This window comes from Adiantum capillus-veneris, chromosome 4 (genome assembly GCF_014529385.1).
Source record: "Adiantum capillus-veneris isolate H3 chromosome 4, ASM1452938v2, whole genome shotgun sequence".
NCBI classification, from domain to species: domain Eukaryota; kingdom Viridiplantae; phylum Streptophyta; class Polypodiopsida; order Polypodiales; family Pteridaceae; genus Adiantum; species Adiantum capillus-veneris.
In genome coordinates this window covers 73,290,081-73,313,278 of record NC_140934.1, presented here as the reverse complement: position 1 = coordinate 73,313,278, position 23,198 = coordinate 73,290,081, and the positions used below count along the sequence as shown (strand labels likewise).

General features: G+C 45.0%; 1 protein-coding gene across 1 annotated transcript in view; it reads right to left on the bottom strand.

Moving 5' to 3' along the window:
• The window catches only part of LOC147459406 (uncharacterized), a 58,016-nt gene that overhangs the window by 1,289 nt on the left and 33,529 nt on the right, over window positions 1-23,198 (bottom strand). Inside the window, exons 6-9 of the mRNA XM_086510676.1 lie at window positions 8,769-8,824; window positions 8,526-8,690; window positions 321-404; window positions 224-243 (exon numbers count right to left, since the gene is read on the bottom strand). Coding sequence (XP_086366802.1) covers window positions 224-243; window positions 321-404; window positions 8,526-8,690; window positions 8,769-8,824 — 325 coding nt within the window. The remainder of the gene's footprint in view (window positions 1-223; window positions 244-320; window positions 405-8,525; window positions 8,691-8,768; window positions 8,825-23,198) is intronic.

Sequence of the window (23,198 nt, the reverse complement as noted above, 5' to 3'; positions counted from 1 at the left end):
TGGATCTTTATACATATTTTCTTTCCATTTTTATCAGGAAAGATTCCTCACAATTGCTAAGATGACACTCAGGCAGAAAGGTGTCAATCCATGACACTTCAAGGCTTCCAGATTAATGAAAAGTTACCAAGAGAAACATCTAAAAATATGTGAACATCAAATGCTAGGATCTACAATTGACCATTCATATGGTCTGGAATGCCGAACCAAACTGAAGACTTACAGGAGAAGGGGTGGGTCTGGCTGCCAAATAGACCCGTTGAAAGCATTCAAGCTGCTGTTCTTCTTAGTGTGAAGTTCTCTTTGCAAATATTACAGACTTACAAACAAACTCCTGACTTCGTGGAACATTTGTAAGTGCTTCTTTGCTGGTGAGCTTAGCTAGACAGCAACTTGTTTCTTTCCTGTAAGACAATCACGGTACAGTTCTCTCTCTCTCTCTCTCTCTCTCTCTCTCTCTCTCTCTCTCTCTCTCTCTCTCTCTCGTATCAGATCCACCACATTGTAACTTTCTGGTCTCATAGGTCACTTTGGCCTTTTGAAGACGTTAATATAACATTTCATTTCATTTACAGTGCAAGACAGAGCCAGAGACGGAGATGCATTATATATGTTAGTGCACAATGTATTACGAAATACGGCATCGCTTCCACTATCTATTGAGAGACCCTTCTCCAGAGTCATGAGCTATCAGGACCAGAGATGCCTTGAGCGTATCTACTTGAGTTACACAAACACAAAGATAGTTTATTGAAGAGATCTGGAGAGAGACAATCCCAGAGACAAATTACTGATTTCTTTACTCTAGACATCGGACACAGAGGAGCAGCCACCACTGCAAAGCTCAACGGATACTTACACCCACGGTATTCTGATTGACCTAGCATTGGAGCTAGGAAGATCGAGACACCCACGAGTGAGGAGAGGAACTTCACACCATCAACAGAGACTACAGTAGAGGATTCGAGCCATACTATCTTGACATCCAGAGTACGGATGACGATGGAGTCATCACCCATTATATCACCCTCTTGTATTGGGCACCCATTGTATCAGTGGTCACCCATACCCCACACATTTCAAGCTAGAAGCACTCTCGATTCATTTTAGTATATCCCTTCATTTTTTGTACCCAGACATGGTATTAGATTCACCAGTTTGTAACGGATTGATCTCATAGGTCATTTTGGGATACTAGCAGCTAGCAGGATATGCCGCCTATGCCGTACAGAGCCAGAGACGGAGATGCATTATATATGTTAGTGCACAGTGTATTACGAAATACGGCATCGCTTCCACTATCTATTCAGAGAAGGCTTCAAACCCTTCTCCAGAGTCATGAGCTATCAGGACCAAAGATGCCTTAAGCGTATCTACTTGAGTTACACAAACACAGAGATAGTTTATTGAGGAGATCTGGAGAGAGACAATCCCAGAGACAAATTACTGATTTCTTCACTCTAGACACTGGACATAGAGGAGCAGCTACCACTGCAAAGCTTAACTAATACTTATTGTCACAAACTGCTGACGTGTCAAAGCCCTGAAGAATGGAGCCAACTTACAGATGCCGGCCGAGGGCCTCAACCATAAGAAGAACAAGTAGCAGAAGAAGAAGTCCTACCAACTTATGGGGACCCTGTCCGATGGAGCCTCGGTGACATAAAGGGATTAAAATAAAGCAGGACTCACACACACACGCGCAAAACTAATGACGTCGCAGCTGTACGGCAGCCCCGCGTTTTGCACTGACTGATGATGTGGCAGTTGTATGGAATTCTGCAAATCACGCTGACAGCTTTTTGGCATTGCTTTTGGACCAGAAGCTTTTGAGTTTTCAGGCTTTTCATTTAAACTGCTTTTGGGGCCTAGGGCCTTTAAATATGTGCTAAGGGCTCATTCTCTGGCATGCTTCCTGGAGAAGGTGCAGAGCATGGAGTTCAGGCTTGTATTGTGTTGATGCAATATAAAGAAATATGGAAAGGGGCGCCAAGGTTTGGGGCCAATACTCTCTGGGGTGGAATTCCGCCACTCTGTGTCGCGTGTCATCTCTCTCTCTTTCAATTCAATTGTTATTGAAGTGCTAAAAGTCTGTTCAGTCTATTCTTTTCTATTGGCACGTGGTGCCCATCTTGTGACAGTGGTATCAGAGCATCACGTGTGTGCTTTTCTGAAAGCATACCAGTCCTACCAAAGATCGCACTTCCAAAGTTCATTGAAAATTTTAGCTTCGTGCTCCGATCCCGGACTTATTAGCCACTCCAAAGTTCATTGGAAATTTTAGCTTTGTGCTCCGATCCTAGACTTATTAGCCCGTCCTACCCTTACTTCATCGCGCATCGGGCGCGCTCCAGTCTTCATCGCGCATGTCTTACAGGGTAAAAGCCATAAAGATCACTTGCAAGAGAAGGATCCAAGATTTGTTTCGAATCAATGTTTTTCTCAGAAGCAATGACCTAGCATTGGAGCTAGGGAGATCGAGGCGCCCACGACTGAGGAGAGGAACTTCACACCAGTAGGCGTCACGATTTTTGGAAAAGAAAAGAAGAGGAGAATCAAGACAGATTCTCCTCCTGCGATCTGTGAGGAGGAAGGGTGGGAATACAATGATTCGTGGAAGGTGAGAAGGGGCGAGGCTGACCATGCTTATCTTTTCCCTTTCCAGGCTGGCCACATGCAGGCCATGCTTATCTTTTCCCTCCTCTCTCTCTCTCTCTCTCTCTCTCTCTCTCTCTCTCTCTCTCTCTCTCTCTCTCTCTCGTTGCCATGGAGGTAAAAGGGCAAGGTAAGGGTGCGAAGGAAGATCTGGAGAAAGAGGCAGAGGCGGCTGTGGGCTTCCAAGCGGTGCTGCAGAGGCGAGGCCCCATAGGCCTTGACGAGTTCAAGCATGACAGTGTCTGTTGCAATGGATCTAGCAGTGTATCAAGCAAGGCGGTGACTGCCTTGGGAGCTGCTGAGGGAGGGGAGGGGCCATCAAAAGCAGGTGAGGTGCAAGGGCGAGGCACGCCTGCAGGCGGCAGGAAATGGGGTGGGGAGAATCTCATGAACTATTGATTTTTTTTGAAGGGAGAGCGAGTAGGAGAGCAGTAGGAGACTACAGCAGAGGATTTGAGCCATACTATCTCAACATCCAGAGTACCAATGACGATGGACTCATCACCCATTATATCACCCTCTTGTATTGGGCACACATCGTATCAGTGGTCACACATACCCCACACAGTTCCAACTAGTAGCACATCTAGATTTATTTTAGTATCTCTTCTTTTTTTGTACCCAGACATGGTATTAGATTCACCAGTTTGTAACGGATTGGTCTCATGGGTCATTTTGGCCTTTTGAAGACGTAAATATATCATTTCATCTCTCTCTCTCTCTCTCTCTCTCTCTCTCTCTCTCTCTCTCTCTCTCTCTCTCTCTCTCTCTCTCTCTCTCGGGATAGTTTTTTACGACGTTAAAAATTCTCTTCTTCTTCTTCTTTTCTCTCTCTCTCTAGAGCCATTGAGCTTGAGAGAGGTAGACGCCCACGTCTATGAGGGCCACCACGACATCGACGGAGGCTCCATCAAAGGATCGGGACTGTTCTAGCACAACATGGAAGACGTCCAATACGACTTTTTACAGAGGCGGACATTGACAATGCCCTTCAACAACCGATGTAGTGCATCCTCGGACATTGATGTTCATTTTAACTTTTGTTTTACTTCATTTCATTTTGTAGCCAAATATTGTACCAGGATAGTATCAGTTTGGTTTCATAGGTCATTTTTGGCCTTTTTGAAGACGTTTAATATGACAATTCATTTCATCTCTCTCTCTCTCTCTCTCTCTCTCTCTCTCTCTCTCTCTCTCTCTCTCTCTCTCTCTCTCTCTCTCTCTCTCATATCGTAGATTGGTTTATGCCATTTCCCTCTTGAATAACAGGTCTTGAGTTCAACTCTCGTCCTACAGATCTTTGAGGTCTCTTGCGATAGTTTCCTACGACATTAAAATCCTCTTCTTCTCGCGTGTGTGTGTGTGTGTGTGTGTTATTTATCGTGGAATCCTCAGCAGGAAGGTGATTTGATTCATTTGAAAAGTCTCCATTGGAGCCGGGCATTTTCCCTTACTTTGGTCGACCGCTACTTTCTCTCTGGGCGTGGCATTCGTGTGGTTGAGGATGTGGTCGATGAGGCCGGATATACTTTTGAGTTTCCCTTTGCTGCTTGCCGTTTTGGATTGAGCATGCATTACCATCAGTTTTGGAGAGAGCTTCAAAGCATGGTGCTCGACTTTTTGCATGTTTCACCTTTGCCTGATGGTGATCGCATGTTTGATTGGGCCCTTCAGGAAACGCCTTTTCGAGATATTTCTGCAGGTCGAATTTTATGCTGCTCTTCTACCACAACCATGGCTTGATGGTCATTCTAATGCCCTTTGGCGCATGCACAAATCTGACCTCTGGTGGAGGAGGCTCCTCTATGCCTTGTGGAAAAGCCATTTGCCTTTGAAAGAGCGTCAGTTTCTTTGGCGTTGTTTGCTTGGAGTGCTTCCCATTGGCACTTTTCTTTGGGCACGTCATATTCGTCCTTCTTGCGTTCGTTGCTCGTCTGTAGAAGAAGATATTTGTCACTTGTTGTGGGATTGCTGCATTACTAGAGACCGTGTATCGGCCTGTATGCGGCTCCGTTTTCTTGGGGTTGTCTTTCACAAAACGTTCCGGGCATTTGGCATTTTCTCACAAAACGCTGCGCTCACCGACACTGCAGCGTTTTGCGGTCTTCTTTATGTGGGTCAGATACTGGGCTTATTGGACCTTGTGGAGTCAGCGCAATGCTTACATGTTCCATCGTACGCATGCTTTCCACACAGACATGGGGCCAATAGAGTGGACTATGTTATGGCACAAGCGAGCTTTATTCCTTGTATTGAGGATTTCATAGTGGGAGCCAGACCAGTGGGCGTAGCATGCACTTTTGACATTGTCTGTTTCATTTCAATATAGAGCAGCCCAAACATCAGGAGGCAGGTCACATACCCGTTATACATTTACACCAGAGACTGACTCTGTTTATACAGAGGAGATCTATAGTTGTATATGCACATGTGGTCCTGGCCTCTCAGTGGAGGATTGCACCACTTTACTTACTGAGACACTGCATGGTGCAGCATCAGAGGCATACCCACACACTCAGTTGGGCCGGAGGCGATATTTTGGGAGCTTGCCCTAGAATAGTTGGTATGATGAGCAATGCACAGAGATGAGAGCCCAGCTTCAGAAGGATCTTCTTTTAGGAGTCATCACTTACAATCTCGGATTGCTTCCCGGCACCTTGTGCGACGAAAGAAACAAGCTTACCTGGCCCAAATGGAGCGAGACTTGTATCAGATGTTCTTCAGTAGAGACTCAAGAGAGGCATGGCGATTCTTTCATGAGCACTCCCCTCCCCCAATAATTACTTATCCTAATGTGTGGGGCCAGTATGCCTCATGGTTATACACGGTTCCTAGACAAGACCCCCTTCCAGATCCTACAGAGCCATGCCCACCTACCAGCACCTTCTTTACCATCGAGATGATCAAGAGAGCCATTGACAGGATGAGGACTAGCAGGGCATATGATCATGATGGTCTAGTAGCAGAGCACTTTACACATGCTAGAGATATGTTGGTAGAGGTTCTTGCAGTGTTGTTCAATCGTGCCATGTGTGAGGGGTTACCTGAGACTTGGAAGTTGGAGGTTGTCTACTATTGTGCCTATCTTCAAAGCAGGTGATCCTACAAAGCCTGGGAATTACCGCACTATTATGGTTGGGCACACATTGGCACTGTTGTATGCATCCATTCTTGAGCAGCAGTTGAGTAATTGGGCAAAGGGTGAGGGTGTACGAGCAAAGGGCCAGGCCGGTTTCAGGAGGGGTTTCTTCACTCTTGATCATATTCTGACACTCAAAGCCATCATTGAGGAGGGTAAGTCACATGGGAGACGGATTTATTGTAGCTTTGTGAATTTCCGCAAAGCATTTGACATGGTACCGAGAGCCCGATTGATGCGCAGACTGCAGGAGATTGGGGTGCCCATAGTGTTGATTTGGGGGGTATGGCTCTATACAGATCAGTGATGGGACATGTACGCACTCCGGAGGGGATATCTCATTTAGTTCACTCCACCATTGGGGTGAAACAGGGTTGCCCATTGTCTCCTACTCTATTTGGTATGTATGTTGATAAGGTGTCTGATTACATTGACAAAGAGGGTGATAGAGGTGCCCAGCTAGCAGGGACGTGGATCCCATTGTTGTTATATGCTGATGATATTGTGTTGATCTCTGACTCACCAGAGGGTATGCAGCGACAATTGGATGCATTACACGGTTTTGCAGAGGATAGTGGATTGTCTGTAAACCTTGGTAAAACCAAGGTTATGGTATTTAACACCACACCACAATGGATCAGGAGATCAGCACCGACTTTCACATATGGTCAGGAGATTGTAGAGTATACAGATGCATACACTTACCTTGGGGTTGTCTTCACTGGGCCGAGGTTTTCTTTGGGGAGAGCAACAGAGACTAGACTGACTAGAGCTTTGGCGGTCTTGGGAGGCTTGGAGAGGATGTGTTCGCAGGTTCAGTTCCAGGAACCTCGAACAAAGTTATGGCTCTTTGATACTTTAGTAGCCTCAGCTATGTTGTATGGGGTGCAAATATGGGGACCTTCTGTAGGCCAGGATGATTAGAGACGTATGGGAGAGGCCGTTGGTATCTATGATCTCTCGACTGATCAGAGCCAAGGCCTTCGTACCCCACGCTATCATTCGAGCAGAGCTAGCTGCCTCTCCTATGGAGATTGAGGCGCTTACCAGATCAGTCTCCTTTGTGCACAGCTTGTGGGATACTACAAGAGACAGATATGCTAGACTCGCCCTTGAGTCTTCCAAACAGTTAGCTCTTCAGGGGGACAGTTCATGCTGGTATGCACAGATGACATCATGGTTTCAGACGCATGGCTTCACCATGGACAGACTGCCCCCTTTTCAGTACTCTCTTCAGGCACCCTCAATGTCTCTTACACAGGTAGAGATTACTAGACTCATTCGTCAGGACCTCATCCAGCTGGATACCAGGACATGGGTAGAGCCGCCACAAGAGTTGGGCACAAAGATGGATTTCTATAGAGAGCATCTTCTCCTCATAGGAGATGGGTTTGTGATTCGACCCAGCTACATGGACACACATATGTCTCATGGTTTGCGGTGTGCCATTGGTCAGATACGCACATCCTCACATCAGCTGGAGATTGAGACTGGTAAATTCAGAGGGATACCAACAGACAGTAGGATATGCCACTTATGCCAGCTAGAGCCAGAGACAGAGCAACATTACATGTCATTGCACAGTGTACTATGAGATACGGGGACGTTTCCACTGCTTATTCAGAGAGGGTTTTGGTCCTTTCTCTAGGGTCATGGGTTATGAGGATCAGAGATGTATTGGGCTATATCTACTTGAGTTTATACAGATATAGAGACACTTTACTCGGGTGAGATAGATAGAGACAGTCCCAGAGACAGATTACAGATTTATTTTCACTAGATATGGGACAGCCAAAGATGCAACCATCACAACAGAGCTCGGCCCACACTCATTCGACCACTGCCGGCACTCTCATCGACCAAGCACTGGAGCTACGGAGATCCAAACGGCACGATTGAGGAGAGGGGCTATACAGCATCGACGGAGACTACAATAGAGATTTGAGCCATACTCTCTCGACATGCAGAGTGCAGATGAGGATGGATTCTAGTAGTAGTATCTTTGTTCTAGTTCTTTTGTACCCAGACATGGTATTAGATTCACCATTTTGTAACAGATTGGCCTCATAGGTCATTTTGGCCTTTTGAAGACGTTAATATAACAATTCATTTCATCTCATCTCCTCTCTCTCTCTCTCTCTCTCTCTCTCTCTCTCTCTCTCTCTCTCAGGCGGAGGTGAGCCGAGCTAGACGACGACCACGAGTCACAGGCTACAGGGGCGCGAGCTCCCACCACCGACAGATCGAGGAGATCCGAGCCCGGGAGCGCCGTGCCACTGAGGAGCAAGTGGCCCAGATGAGGGCCGACCCGACAGCTTTCATCCGGGTAGCCTTGGCACCAGACCCGCCCATGTACCACATCTTACATCCCCCCATTAGTACAGGATGGAGCTAGATAGCTTGATGCATTCTCATGATTGTACTACCTTGAGCATATAGACATGCATATACCCCTAGAGATAGAGCTCCATCCCTCCTCAGATACCCCACTACCTACATTCAGTTCAGTTTTGTATCAGTTTTGTTTCATTTGTCTTTCCGATAGACGGATGACATACATACCATGTACATCTGATTTGTCTCATAGGCCGATTTCGGCCTGACATAGACGTTAAAAATCTTTCTTTCTTTCTTTTCTTTCTCTCTCTCTCTCTCTCTCTCTCTCTCTCTCTCTCTCTCTCTCTCTCTCTCTCAAAATAACACACATGCATGCATAGTGTTTATGGCTTGCCTGTCATGTCCCCATTCCAATAGTATTTCTGCTTGTTTGGAGTCCTTGTTTGTGTGTTGTACTAAGGTGTCTAGTGAGCTCAATCCAATTGTGTTTGTCAGCTTGGATTTGCGACAACGTTTTTTACACAATGCGTTATATCGGTTTTTAACAGCATTATCAGTCCTGAAATTTGAATAAGTGACCACTTAGATTAACTATGTGGAACTGAACATGTGGCTTCAGCAAGTAAAAACAATTTACCTGCCTGGAACAAGTTTGGCTATCTCAGTCCAACGATTTCCATAAGCATTGTGCCCCTAGTAAGGATTACAGAAAAGCTCAGAAGAATAATTAATATTTTAAACATTAATCAAAACGATTGTTGTGTGTAGTTTACTATTGTCATCAAAAGTTTGCACACTTTAAAAAATGTTTATGCGTAGATAATAAACTTTACCCACGATCTTATAATGACAAGTTGCACAATGTCGTGATACATTCTGAAAAGAATTCAAAAAAGCCAGATGAAAATATGGTGTCCAGACATTTTTGTGCCAAAGAGAGGCAAATGCATGAATGACGGATTTTGAAGGTTTTCGTTCCTGTACTTGAGAGAGAGGCATACATGATTGTCTGCATTACCCTTGAGAAGGATGATAAAGATGGGTGTGTGTGTGCACTCATCCATGTGCAGTGGGAAGAGTAGGAGTGGCTTCTCCTATCTGCTCGGCCAAAGGTGGTATCAAAGCTTTTGTTCAAAGATGTGGAAATAGAAAATTTGTGTAGAAGAGGATTGTCGACAGCCTACGGAGCGGTAAATTGCTAGCGGATTTCTTTCTTTATGCAGCAATAAATTGTGCAAAATCATCAAGGTTGCTTGATGGAGGCTCGGCAACATTAGTCTTGTTAGGTCATTAGTGATTACATGCAGCGAAATGAAGGAGAAAAGCTATAGTAAGGAACTTAAAAAGAAGACACGCTTGTGTGGGAACCACTCCTTGGACACAAGAAACTTGAACATCAACCTCCCGGAAAAATGCTATAGGTACAACCAAAGCAGATCCCCTAGGCATAAGGGTCGTTCTCATCTCCTGTGCTAAAAGTGCTCCCTCTACAACGTACAACTTCTTCTCCTCCTCTCATCATCGTCTCAATTTGGTTAAGAGAAAGTGTAACCAATTGGAAACCTAAAACCACACAAGAAGAGGAGGTGGGAGGATAGGGGGTGTGTTTGTGTGTGCGCGCGCACGCACGAGCACGTGCGAGTGATGAGTTTCCGCAGAAGCTGGAGGAGCAGCAAATACATTCCCAAAGTGTGAAGCCATGGCATCAGCAAGTTCACGGTTTGAGACCGTCCAAGAGCCCAATCGGAGCATAACCCTCTTGATGGTTTGAGAGGCTCTTGAATGGTGTAGGTGCTTAAAAAAATGTTTCGAGGCACATCCCTTATCCACAAACGCTTGTCGAGCACGAGCCTGTCATTTATCTAGTTTGCGTTTATCATTATGTTGCAAACATCTGACATAGCGTTGTCAATTCAAATTCAATCAATAGGCGTGTATCAGCCAAAAGATGGAGCTTTTGATAAACATATTTGGCATCCTCAACATCCCCACGTAACTAATGCATGTAGTACTTGCCATAATCCTGAATCACACATTGCAAGCGCATGATGAAACGATACTACGTAATATCAAGATCAACATGAATTTGGGCGATGAGTGGGGGAATAACCTCATGAATCATCTCGCGAAGCAATGGAGGTTGATTTTATTGAAAATGAATTGCGCTAAGCGTTACTTGCTCTCGGCCGATGGCATTCTCCTAGTTGGAATGGGCTCACTGTGGAATTTTTTCTCCTTTTTGGAGCCCTTAAAAGAGCCTTTACTCTACATGATGAATCCTTGACTCTACATGAGAAATGTTGCATGGACTACACAGAACTTGTCAAGAAGGCTTGCTAATCTTATTACCCAAACACGCACTTTGTGAGCATTTCTCTCATTGGCGGCCGATCACTCTTATGCCGGTCATATAAATATTGGCTAAGATGATTGTTCACTTCACGGAGCCTTTTCTTGCGGGTATCCATCCGGCTTAGTATGGCTTCATCCCTTGTCGCCAAATCATGGATAATTTGGCTAATGTCTTAATTGGAATGGAATATGCCAAATATACCCAGCAAGATGTACTCCTGATGCAGGTAGACATTGAAAAGGCCTTTAATATGGTACCGTGGGATTCATTGCTAACACAATGCAACCCTTGGATTCGGTTCTAAGTTAGCCAACGTTGTGAATTAATTGTATGCTCAAGCCTCATAGTACGTCTTCTGGCCTTGTTGACTGATCCTTGGCCACTTGGATGCTCTGTCAGGTAGGATTGCCCCCTCAGTGCCTTATTGTTTTCCATTGCCATTCACCCCTTGTTGTTGCATTTGGATCATTTGACTTTGCTTGGTCGTCTTCACGGATTGCAAGGCCTTACCGTCAATTTTCAAAAATCCAAACTCTTGCCTCTTAATTCACGTGAGTGGCACCATCTTTTGTGGCCTGGGGATATTCTTGATCCTCATGTGATTGCCAGATACTTGGGATATCCTATTGGCTGGAAGGTAACCAATACTCAGCAAGTGGATTGGGTTATGCAACGCCTTAACATCAAATTGCAATATTGGAAATTGTCCACATGGCCATTACATGTTCATCTCCGTATTGTCCAGAGCATCATGATGGCCTATGTTCAGTTCTACTTGCCATTGTTGCATTGGCCTCATCCTCGCCTCACATCGCTTATGTCTGATATTTTATCTCATTTGTGCGCTCTAATTCCTGCAACAAAAAAGGGCTCTGTTTGTTATCAATGGAGAGACTTTGCACTCCCAAGCATTTTGGGGGGCTGAATCTTTTGGACCTTCGCCACCACACTCTTGCGAGGAAGGCCATGTTATTACCTACTCTTATGCAACAGCCTCAGCCATGGACAGTCATTATTGCCTCATTATGTCAACATGTTACCACTTCCGCCTTTGGTCACTAGCAGACATCCTTCTAGGAGATTGTGTTTGGCAAGATGGTCAGTCATAATCTTGGTTGCTTGGTTATCTCTAGTTTACTCTATGCTTGGAAAGCCGTTACGGCTCATCTTTCATGGCATGGCAAACAACAACCAAATGGGAATTCGATATGCTTGGAAAGCATTCACTGAAGTAGGGCATTCTCTCTTATTCTTGTTGACCAGTCGCCACCCACGCTAGGCATACGCACGGTCGATGATGTGGTTGACACGTCTAGGAATATGCTTCGTTTTCCTCAGGAAACTACACGCTTTGGTTTTGGCGTGCATTATCATCAGATTTGAAGCGCACTTGAGCACATGCTGGCTGCTTTCCTACCCATTCCACCACTAGCCAATGGATGTCGTACATCGGATTGGACTTTATGGGACACATCTTTTGTTGCCATTTCTGCCCGCAACATTTATGCTTCTCTCCTACTTGAGTCTTGGCTGGCTGGCCATTGTAATGCGCTACGGTCTTTGGATAAATCTAATCAATGGTGGAGAAGGCTCTTACTGCAATTTGGAAGAGCCATTTGCCTCTGAAGGAATGTCTGTCTCTATAGCGCTGCCTGTTGGGAATTCTCCCTGTTGGAACTCTCCTTAATGTGCATCACATCAGCTCTTCTCGTTGTGTCAAATGTTCAGACTGTTAGACACCTGATTTGGGATTGTTGCTTTACGACCTGCTCTAGGGCAAAGTGACTCAATAACAGCAAGGGTGTCACTTCGAAAACTCGCATCTAGCCGAAGCATGTCATAGAGAGACACTTCTTGGAAGGTGTTCTTCAAGATAGTCTCTTCTGTATTTTAGCACATGCAAGTTGCAAGCTTGTGGGTGAGCTTTCAAGGTACTTTAGGAGTGCATTAACTCTTTCTAGGTGAGTCAACTCCCTTTAGTAATGATCCTCATGGGTACCCACACCCTTAGGTACCTTTTCCACATGCTAACGCGTGGTTCTTTGCCACCTATGCATACGAGTAGGATAGAGGAGATACACACCAACATAGGACAAAACCCACAATTTCCAGCATTTCTTTCTGTGTGATTGGCAAAAGCGTCTTGCCATTTGGATACTTTCACACGACTGTAGCTCAAGTCCATGTGAAAGAAATAACACTTGAGTCCTCTTCCATACAAAGAAGAGGAACCATTTGAGCACGGCCTAGTTGGAGAGGCTACTCTTTTGGCATTGGAACCTTCGCCTCCTTGATCACATGCCTACCTCTCTCGAGCCTCGCCAGGTTGATGTTGACATTCCTTATATTCCCAAAGCAGAGTTGAACATCTACACCGCATTGTATGAGAAGATGTCTGCTCCAACCCATCGCACAGGAGCTTCATCTCAGAGGGTCATTACCGCGAGGGGTGGTGCCACACTTCAGAAGCTACATCTTCACCCTCTACTAGCACCGCAGATAAGCGCTCTCAGTAAGATGCTACTTTCGATACTGATGTAGAGGCCGAGGAGGATGATGAGAAGTGAACTTTTCTAGACAATGTGTGGCATGTAGCTTGTAGGACTAGTTGGTATCATGAGCCATTTTGAGTCCCAAACATTTCAGATTTGAGTTATTTATGATGTACCAAGCCTTGACTCTTGATATTGTTTTGGTATTCTGCTTTCATGATTCATGCACCTATGCTTCTAACTTTTGTAGTATGTACTCTTTTGTTGAAATGGAAGTTGGAATTCGTATTCCAGTACAAAAGTAAGGTTCGGAACACCCCCCCCCCCCCCCCCCCTTCCGACATTCCATACATCATATCATACGGCACAGTAAAAAAAGACATAAAAACACCTTCATAGCAATGGAAATTGATCAAGTGAAACACTAGTGACTATACAGTGATAAATACTAAAATATCATGAGAGAGAGAAAACGAACACATGGGCAAGAGTCCAGCCTCAAGACACCGTACTGCGTAGATTCTAGACTATCAAAATGAACTCTCGAGATTAAGGACTCGAGTCATGGTCTAGTTACGACTCATAGATGTCATATATGAGAAATTCAACGACCACAAAACTAGATGATCCAAGAAAAAAGACATAAGTATGGGAAGCATAAGCCAATAGTCTTTTGCTCTGCCACCAGCTTAGCCTTTGTCCATTCGTCTAGTCTCTTTTCACCTTGCCATGCTTGTTGTTGGCATCACCCTGGTCTTTTTTTACTATGGCTGGCTCATTGGATGCTTTTGTCTCCTTAAGGAGCTCAACAACATCGATTTCAAATAGCCCTACCATGCTCTTTTTGACCTACATATACTGCTCTTTGTCATCATCCTCCATACCCTTGGCCAAATATCCTTGGTATACTTTGGCCGAACTACTGTAGATACCATGGTATATGTGTGGACACACATTTGAATCTTTCTCTAGTACTTTTTTATGGTAGCAATATAGTGTAAGCACTACTGATATCCTCCATTCGTAATACTATGATAGCGATAAAAAAGGTGAAACCTTCAATTTTAATTTGCAGCTGATAAACCAATTCTAGTGGTTAAAGTCACATGTGAGCAAGACCCCTCTTCAAGTAACTAGACTCTCTTCTCAGCCATAATGATATGTGAGCAAGATCCCTCTTCAAGTACCTAGTCTCTCTTCTCAGCCATACTAATATGCTCTGTGTTGCTTTCACCCACAACAATCCACGTTGCATTCTTTGAAGAAAAAGTGACTATCCCGTTTGATGGAACCATGAAATCCGCTAGTACAAAGTAGAGGGCGGTACTCATTCAATTACCTTGTTAATTTCACACACAGATTGAGAAGAAGAGAGAACACAAATGCATCCATCAACTAGATTGTCACTATGCACACGAAGACAAACACCCTATAGGCCCCAAAGTCTAGAGCCCCCTTCGGGATTTCTTTATTTAATTGAAAACAAACAATCCGAACACTTAGACCAAACTCCCACCAAGCTGTCCAAACCTGTCAAGGGCTGAAATTGCAGGTTTTCAACCCAATTTTTGCAACATAAAGGCGCCAAAATTTCTGTGGGTCAAAAGTACAAGCCTAGGACAGATTCCCTTGCATTTTATAAGCTTTCCAGTGAGTTGTAGGTAATGTCACTATAAATTTCAGTATGCTGTAATTTACTGTTTTGGTCACTGACAAGTGCCCAAACTCTTGTGTAACCACCCCAAGGCTTCCCCGAAACTTCCTAGGTGTATTTTTCAATTTAGGTGTGAAATCCTAAACCTGGAAATAAATGCAGCAAGCTGAAATTCTCTGTTTCAAATCATTTTGAGCGGAGCAAACACGTCTACGAGTGTCTCAAGAGCTCCCGCACGCAATGGGACACTTTCCCTTTGATTTGGACAAGTTTTCACGCAATAAAAATCATCGTAGCTCTCATCCTCTGAATCCCCACCCTCATCTGCAAACACCTCTTCATCACCATCATCGAGCGCAAAAGCCACGGTAGCAACCGAGCATGACATCCCAACATGGTTGGAGGATGGCTGGCCACGTACAAAAGGTGCATGGATTGCCACAGGCTCTAAAGCATCATCTATCTTTACAATAGCCTCTTGCAATTCTTGCAAGGAAAGCAAGCGCTCTTCTTCCTTTTTGTTGTTAAGCATCTCCAATGTGACCTCCATTCTCTCATATCCTCTCTCTTTGATCTTGGAGATGAGCCAAAAGTTTGTGTGTGAAGATAAGCTTCTCCATGTAAGAAGGGAGAAACCTATTTCTTCTCTTGGTATGAATTACCAAAATGTGCTCCAATTCCTCTCACATCGAGAAGCACATGTACCTTGGGAAAGCACTCTAAGTGCAAGAGCCTGTAACTTGGGTGTACTTGCCCCAAATGTCTCCCACGACTTCACAACCTCCTGCAATCTTATCTCCTCTTTTGCAATGGGCTGAGAAAATGTACTACTTTCAAGCTTGTACTTGCCGACTTGATCAATGAGAGCACCTTGCAAGCCCAAGTCGCCCTTACGAGTCTCTCCAAGAACATCATCCATCCCTCATGCACCTCTAGATCAGTATCTTGCCCTCTTCCTTTCAGCATCGGATGCACACAATATACAATGATGTGCCCATCACCTCCAATTTACCAATAGATAATTCCTTAATTTCATACATTCTCATGGCATCTATAACTTGCATTTTTTCCAAGTGCTCAAACATACGATCATAGTTTTTCCATACGTCAATCACACGTCGAACACACACGGGTATGGAAGTACGAATAAGTACAGATCGGACCACCCGAAATTCCACACATCGGTCTTAGGATGCTACATAGTAACTGTAGAAATACTATACTACACCACCATGTTTAAAACTTTATAGACAGACAAAAGTTAAAACTTAAAACCATAGAAACTTTAGAAATTAAAAGTGGACTCTAGAGAGAATCAAGATGGTGCCTCAGACCTTTAAGTAATGATTCATAAAGTAACCTCCAAACAAAAAGGAGTCAAGAGCCAGGACTATAGAAGCATGCCAAAAACATTCAAGAGTGTAGTCTCCTGAAGGCTGAATCCAAAACATAAGTAGAGAGGCGAGACTAGAGGCTAGAATCTAAATTGTAGAGTCAACAGTGAACAGTGAACACCATACGGCATAAGTAAATGTCCAAAACCATGGTCCAGACTCCATAAGCAGGCGGCCAGGCACAGTGAGCTCTAACTCTCACCATAGCTCACATCCTCATCGTCATAAGCAGCATCATCCTCGTCCTCGTCCTCGTCCTCGTCCTTGTCCTTGTCCTTGTCCTCGTCCTCGTCCTCGTCCTCATCACCACCAACTGAGCATGATGCTCCAATATAACCAGTACCAGCGATGGAAATCAGGCTCTATCGCATCTGTAGTACTCTCTGCAATGGCTTCCTGAATCTCTTGCAAGGCAAGCAAGCGGTCCTCATCTTTTTCCTTATTGAGCATTTCCAATGTGACCTCCATTCTCTCATAGCCGCGCACTTTGATTTTGGATATGAGCCTCAAGTTCGTGTGTATGTACACAAGCTTCTCTGTATGAGATGGGAGTAGCCTATTTCTTCTCTTGGTATGAATGAGAGAGAAGGTGCTCCAATTTCTCTCACATGGAGAGGCACATGTCCCTTGCGAAAGCACTCTCAAAGCAAGAGCTGGCAAAGCGGGTGTGCAAGCCCCAAAAGTTTCCCACCATTTCACTCCCTCTTGCATCCTCAATGCATCTTTTGCAATTGGATGAGCAAATGACTTGTTTTCAGCTTTATAAATGTCAAACTCATCAATTAGGGTGCCTTGCAAGGTCAAATCACCCTTGGTGTACCTGTCCAAGAATGTCATCCATCCTTCATGCACCTCGCCATCAGTTTCTTGCCCTCTTCCTCACCACATGGGATGCAACATGTATCCAACAGCATGTAACGGTGTGTGCAACATAGTCCATCTTTCAATGCATAGATCCCTAATCTCTCTCATCCTTGCAACATCAATGCCCTACATATCTTTAATTTACTCTACCATGCAATCCGTAAGCTCGTACATAAGTCCCATGGTGGCTCCTTCCCTATCAGCCAAACGGAGAATTTTCAAAATCGGAGCATACATTTTCAAAATCAGCTTTGCCTCTTGCCAAAAGGATGCATTAAACACAATTTTCAAAATCAGCTTTGCCTCTTGCCAAAAGGATGCATTAAACACAATGTTCGAGACCTCGATAGCTTTTTCAGTCTTGGATCTCTTCATCTTCACAAATTTGTCATCAATCATAAGCTTGCGCATACCTTGCATGCATCTCTCATCCACAAGATTGGTAAACATAATAAAGTAGTACGCAAATCAAGTGGCTGACGGCTTGACCAAGTCCTTCTTGCTAAGTTGCCGAAACAATGCCAACACAGTAGACTTTCTTGTCACAAATGTGACAATCTTTGTTGCATCCTCAGGCACTTTTGCAACCCAACCAATCTGTCCAATGTCCTCAAACAAAAGGTCCAAGCAATGGCAAGCACATCTGGTAAAAAAAATGTGTTTCCACAAATTGGTTGCATTGTCCATGCATACCTACACAACATTTGTTGGGCTAATCTCTCTGATAACCTGTTTGAGATGCTTAAAAATGTATTCTGATGTCTTTGTTTCCCCAAATGTGTCTACAGCTTTCAAAAACACTGACCCATGAATAGAGCATGCAAGAAAGTTAATGATAGGCCTGCACCTAGTGTCAGACCATCCATCACACACAATAGAGCATCCATTTTTTTTCCATTTCTCGCGCACACCCATGATCTCAGTCTTTACGCATTTGACCTCCTCATTCAATTCTGTGGTGCGCAAAGCATGATAAGAGGGGGGAACATACAAAGGACCTGCTTGTCCAATAGCTTTCACCATTTGCAAAAAGTAAGGGCTTTTTACTTTCCATGTAGGAACATCCTCAGCATAAAAAAACCTACGCAAGGTTTGGTCTGCTTACTTCCATGCTTGCAAGCCAAATGCACTTGCCAAACCCCCTTGAGGAACCTTCCTCTTTTTGCTCGAGGACCCCACATTGGACTTGGAAGAGCCACTTACCTTAGTTGTTCCCTTAGCATGTGTACTCATTGAAGCACCTCCTTGAGCTTGAGAGGCATCTCCTTCCAAATCATTAACCAATGCACCTACAAAAGCAACTCTGTCTTCTCCCTTTGACCTTGCATCTGCATGCAATCTTGTGACAATCTCTACAACATTGGCTCGGGCCTCATCACATGGGCCTCCCACACCATGGCCAGCAATGCCCAAAATTATGTGCACGGATACGCAAAGGACCACCATCCCATGAATGCCCACAAAAATTACATTTGCAAGTCCATTTTCCTTTTGGGAGGCACTTCACTTGCTACACATATTGCCACTCGGGACGCTTGGTTCGGCCCATCTGCAAACTTGCAAAGAATCCGGCTTGGAAGATGGCGCAACGAGCTTGAGCCTTGGAGTGCTAAGGTGCTCTGTGTGTTGGCGGGACAAGTTGAAGGCAGGAGAGAGTGCGACCCGAGGGCGGAGACTAAGAGGATGGGCTGGCTGCTGCCCAAATTTCACATCACATGCTCTCTGAGTCTCTGCAATGTCAGCATAGAGTGTACAGACACATTCGCCTAAAGTCTCTACGAGCACGCGGCCAAAAAACTGCAACCGAAACTTTTTTGCCCCAAAATTTTTGCCACGCTGGCTGGAGGTACGAAAAATGAATCCGTACTTGATCCATACCCGTACCCATACGGCAAGCCGATCGTACGCGAACGGAAAAAAATATGCATAGAATTGGTAAGCTCATGCATAAGGCCCATTGTGGCCCCTTCTCTATCAGTCAAACACAAAATTTTTAAGATGGGCGCACATACCTTCCCAATGAGCCTTGCCTCTTGCCAAGACGAGAAAGAAAACACAACCTATGACACTTCAAAAGCCATGAGATCCCTTGAAGCACTTCAAACTCACATATTTGTCATCAATCATAAGCTTGTGAAAACCTTGCATACACCTCTACAATGCAATCTTCAATTTCAAATGGAGTTTGGGGCAGCGTTTAATTCTATGGGTATGTGAATTCAAAGATCTACTTGAGGAGTCTTGAACCAATCTACGACACTTGGGTGATAGAAGCGTTATGCCAATTTCCCCGTCCAATCACACACACACACACACACACACATCCACAAAAAGAGAATTTTAAACCTCGTAAGAACAATCCACAGAGAGAGAGAGAGAGAGAGAGAGAGAGAGAGAGAGAGAGAGAGAGAGAGAGAGAAATGAAATGAAATGTTATATTAACATCTTCAAAAGGCCAAAGTGACCTATGAGACCAGAAAGTTACAATGTGGTGGATCTGATACAAAGTGAGTAACAAGATGGCAAAATGACAGAATGATAAAATAAAATACTATGGCATCCTAAACTGCTAGTTGTGAGCTAAGCAACTAGCTGGGATAGCTAGATCACAAGAGATCCAGCATCGGTCTCGCTGGCGGATCTCATCAATCTCCTCCATGGTCAGTAGTCTGACCGGGCGTCGTGTATGCCTGGCCAAAGTGATCCGAATCCTCTGTTGCAGCCTCCATCCATGCTGTGTAGTCCTCCGTAGTCATGGGCGTCTAGATTTCCCCAGCTCAGTTGCTCGGTCGATCAGTGTGCCTCTGGTGTGAGGCAACGAGCTCTGCTGTGGTAGTAACTCCTCCGGGTGTCCAGTGGCAGCTCTAAAGAAGTCTGTGATCTGTCTCTGAGACTGGCTAGCCTCTCCTCTCATCAGGCTCTCTCTGTGTTTGCGCAACTGGAGCAAAAACAAACCCAAGCATCTCTGATCCTCGTACCGCGTGACTCTGGAGAGTGGTCCAAAGCCCTCTCTGAACAAGCAATGGAAGCGGCCTCGTATCTCGTAGTAGACGGGGCAGTGGCATGTGTAGTGCAACTCTGTCTCAGGCTCGATGTCACACAGGGGGCATGTCCTGGCCTCTGCTGGTACTCCGCTGTATCTCCCAGTCTCGATCCGCAGTAGCTAGTGTGAAGATGTGCATATCTGGCCAATAGCACATCATATCCCGTGAGACAAGTGGGTGTCCATGTATCTGGGCCTCGTCACAAAACCATCCTCCGTAAGCTGGAGAAGATGCTCTCTGTAGAAAGCCATCTTCGTGCCCAACTCCTGTGCTGGTTGTATCCATGTCCTCCTGGTGTCTAGCAGAGTCAAGTCCTGGCGAATAAGCCTGGTGATCTCGGATTGTGTAAGAGTGAGAGAGGGTGCATCCAGTGAGTACTGAAAGGGAGGCAATCTGTCTATGCTGAACCCATGCGCCTGAAACCATGATGTCATCTCCCCATACCAACATGTTGTATGCCCTGCATGGCTTAACTGTCGAGAAGACTCAAGTGCAAGGTGGGCATATCTGTCTCTAGGAAGTTCCCACATGCGGTGTATGAAGGAGACAGATCTGGTGAGTGCTTCAACCACTAGTGGGGGGGCAGCTAGCTCTGCTCGGACAATAGCACGTGGTACTAAAGCCTTGGCTCTAATGAGCCGTGAGATCATAAAGACCAAAGGCTTCTCCATGTCACCCCATCCATGAGAGAGAGAGAAGAAGAAGAAGAAGAAGAATATTTTAACGTCGTGGGAAACTATCCCACGAGACCTTAAAGATCTATCCGACGAGGAGAGTTGAACTCAAGACCTGTTATTCAAGAGGGAAATGGCATAACCAATCTACCACACTAGAGAGAGAGAGAGAGAGAGAGAGAGAGAGAGAGAGAGAGAGAGAGAGAGAGAGAGAGAGAGAGAACACACACATACACACACACAAATGTAATAAAATGTTATATTTATGTCTTCAAACGGCCAAAATGACCTATGAGACCAAAAGGGTACATCCATGTGTGACTCCAGTACAATGTCAGGGGAACATAAAGATAATGAAACCGGCCCGTAGGGCGGTAGGTGTTGGCTTTCACCCGAAATTCTTTACTTCAGACACACACACAGAGCACTTTGCAAAGGAGACCTGTAACGGGAATTAACACTTAATCACACACACGGCTCGGAAGCTAAAATGCTCCGAGCAGACGCCGATAACCTGTAGGCCCCAAAATTGGCACCCCTTTCGGTATTTCTTTATTCTTTAGGAGGGTAAAGTACAAAGAAGAGTCCTGGGAATCCTTTGACTGTATCCCACTAGATACCGCCTGTTTTGGCCAAATTTCGGCAGCATAACAATCCCTAAACTTGCGTGAAACCAATTCCCCTACTGGAACTCGCTTCTACTGGCGTATACCCTCTGATTCTTGCCCAAAAACAGTAAATTCAGCGCGCTGTATTTACTGGTTTTTGCCCTGTTTTCAGCCCCAAACAGTCCCCTAACTGTCCTCTGCCAGTGTGGCACGATTCCCAAAGGTTCTGGCGTCCGTATGGCTGAAAAACAGTAAAATTACAGCGCATACACAGCGCTGATTTTGCACTTGTATGGTGAGGTTATGACCCTCACCATTGCCTGCTTTGGAGTAGCAGCTAGCTACCCTTGTTCCTGCTCAAGGAGGCTCTTGCCTCAGCACAAAAGCATGAACCCACACAGCTGTACATCAGTCAAATGAGGAGCCCTCTTGTGGGGCATCACATAAATGCACGTAGGGGGGAGAGAGAGAGCAGTGTGTAGTGTGCAGGGCATCACTCCTAGCACCACACTGTACATGAGAGGGAAAGGAAGCACTCCATAGCTCTTAACCTATGACAAAATGCATAATGAGGCCTCTCCCAGCTTAAAAATCAGCGCCCATTTTTCTGTAGGAGGAAAGTCCATGAAAATGTGACACTTGGTGCATTTACAAGCATTTTCCCGTTTCGGGTTCGCCGCTTAAAAATATCTCAACCGACGCGTCAGTTGACTTCGCGACAGAGTTATAATATGTTCCCCTAGTCATACCGGAGGTAATGACGCGAACACATTTCATGGCCCAAAATAGCAGTTCCCTAAATTTTAGGAGATGCTTCTGTTGGGCTTCCACTGGTCTTCTGACCATCTATCCTCATTGGGACCGCATCCAAAAGTGCAATGTGGCCCAAGTATTGGATACTTTCTGTTGGTAGTCACACCTTGACTTTAGGCCTTTATTGAGTTCACTTCCTAGTATCCACCAACTTACTAAGTGCGACGGAGGAACCTATATGATCTTGCTCTGAGCCTAGACATCCTCTTACCATACGAATTCCAGTGCCGACCACTACCCATTTGCGGGTGAAACTACCGTTCACATTGGCCATGCAATGTCCGACTGTTTGCTACTTCAAAAAGAGGGTCATTGGAAAGAAACCAACAACCAAGGTTAGCAGTTGCCACCTCTTTGTGACATGATTAATAACTGCCACGTCCTCGTGACATACCCCCTCTTGAAATCGCAAACGTCCTCGATTGCATACCATAAATACACGCCACTGGTGATCTTGTGCTATTAACACTCTTTTATCATCGCATGTATCCGCAAGAAAGGTCGTAACATACATAGATACAAATGACTTAATGAGACCTTCATACTTTTGTCATTTCCATCTATGGCATTGAATTCATATGTACATTTGATGTACTAGCTCTATCATTACCCCTCCTTTGCACACGTTGGGTTGGGGCATAAGTAGGTTGTAACTAAAAGGCTTCAATGTAAAGCTGCAATACATTTGGTGACTCTGACAGTTCATGCTCTTCCATCCACTTTGCATCCATAGGCGGATAGTTCTTGAACTTCACCAAATAGCGTCTTGCAACGTGTCCATTTACTTTTCTATCCTTATGTGCCAAAACTTGCTCAAGTACCAGGATCTCATCAAGTTCCTCAACTTCTGGCTGATCCTCAACTGGCATATCTTCTGGCACATCACCCACGAAGGGTCTTAGAAGACTCACGTGAAACGCATTATGAATCTTCCATGCATCAGGCAATTTCAGCCTGTAAGCCACATCGCTGATCTTGTCAAGCACTTGAAAAGGCCCATAGTAACGCATGCTGAGCTTAGGAAACAGCCGTTCCTTGCGCTTCATCTTCTTTAACCTTGCCTTTTCGAACCTTAAGAGAACCCAATCACCAGGTGATAACAACAATTCACGACGGTGACGATCAGCAGTCTTTTTCTACTTTGCCTGAGTCTTCTCCAAGGCAACTTTAA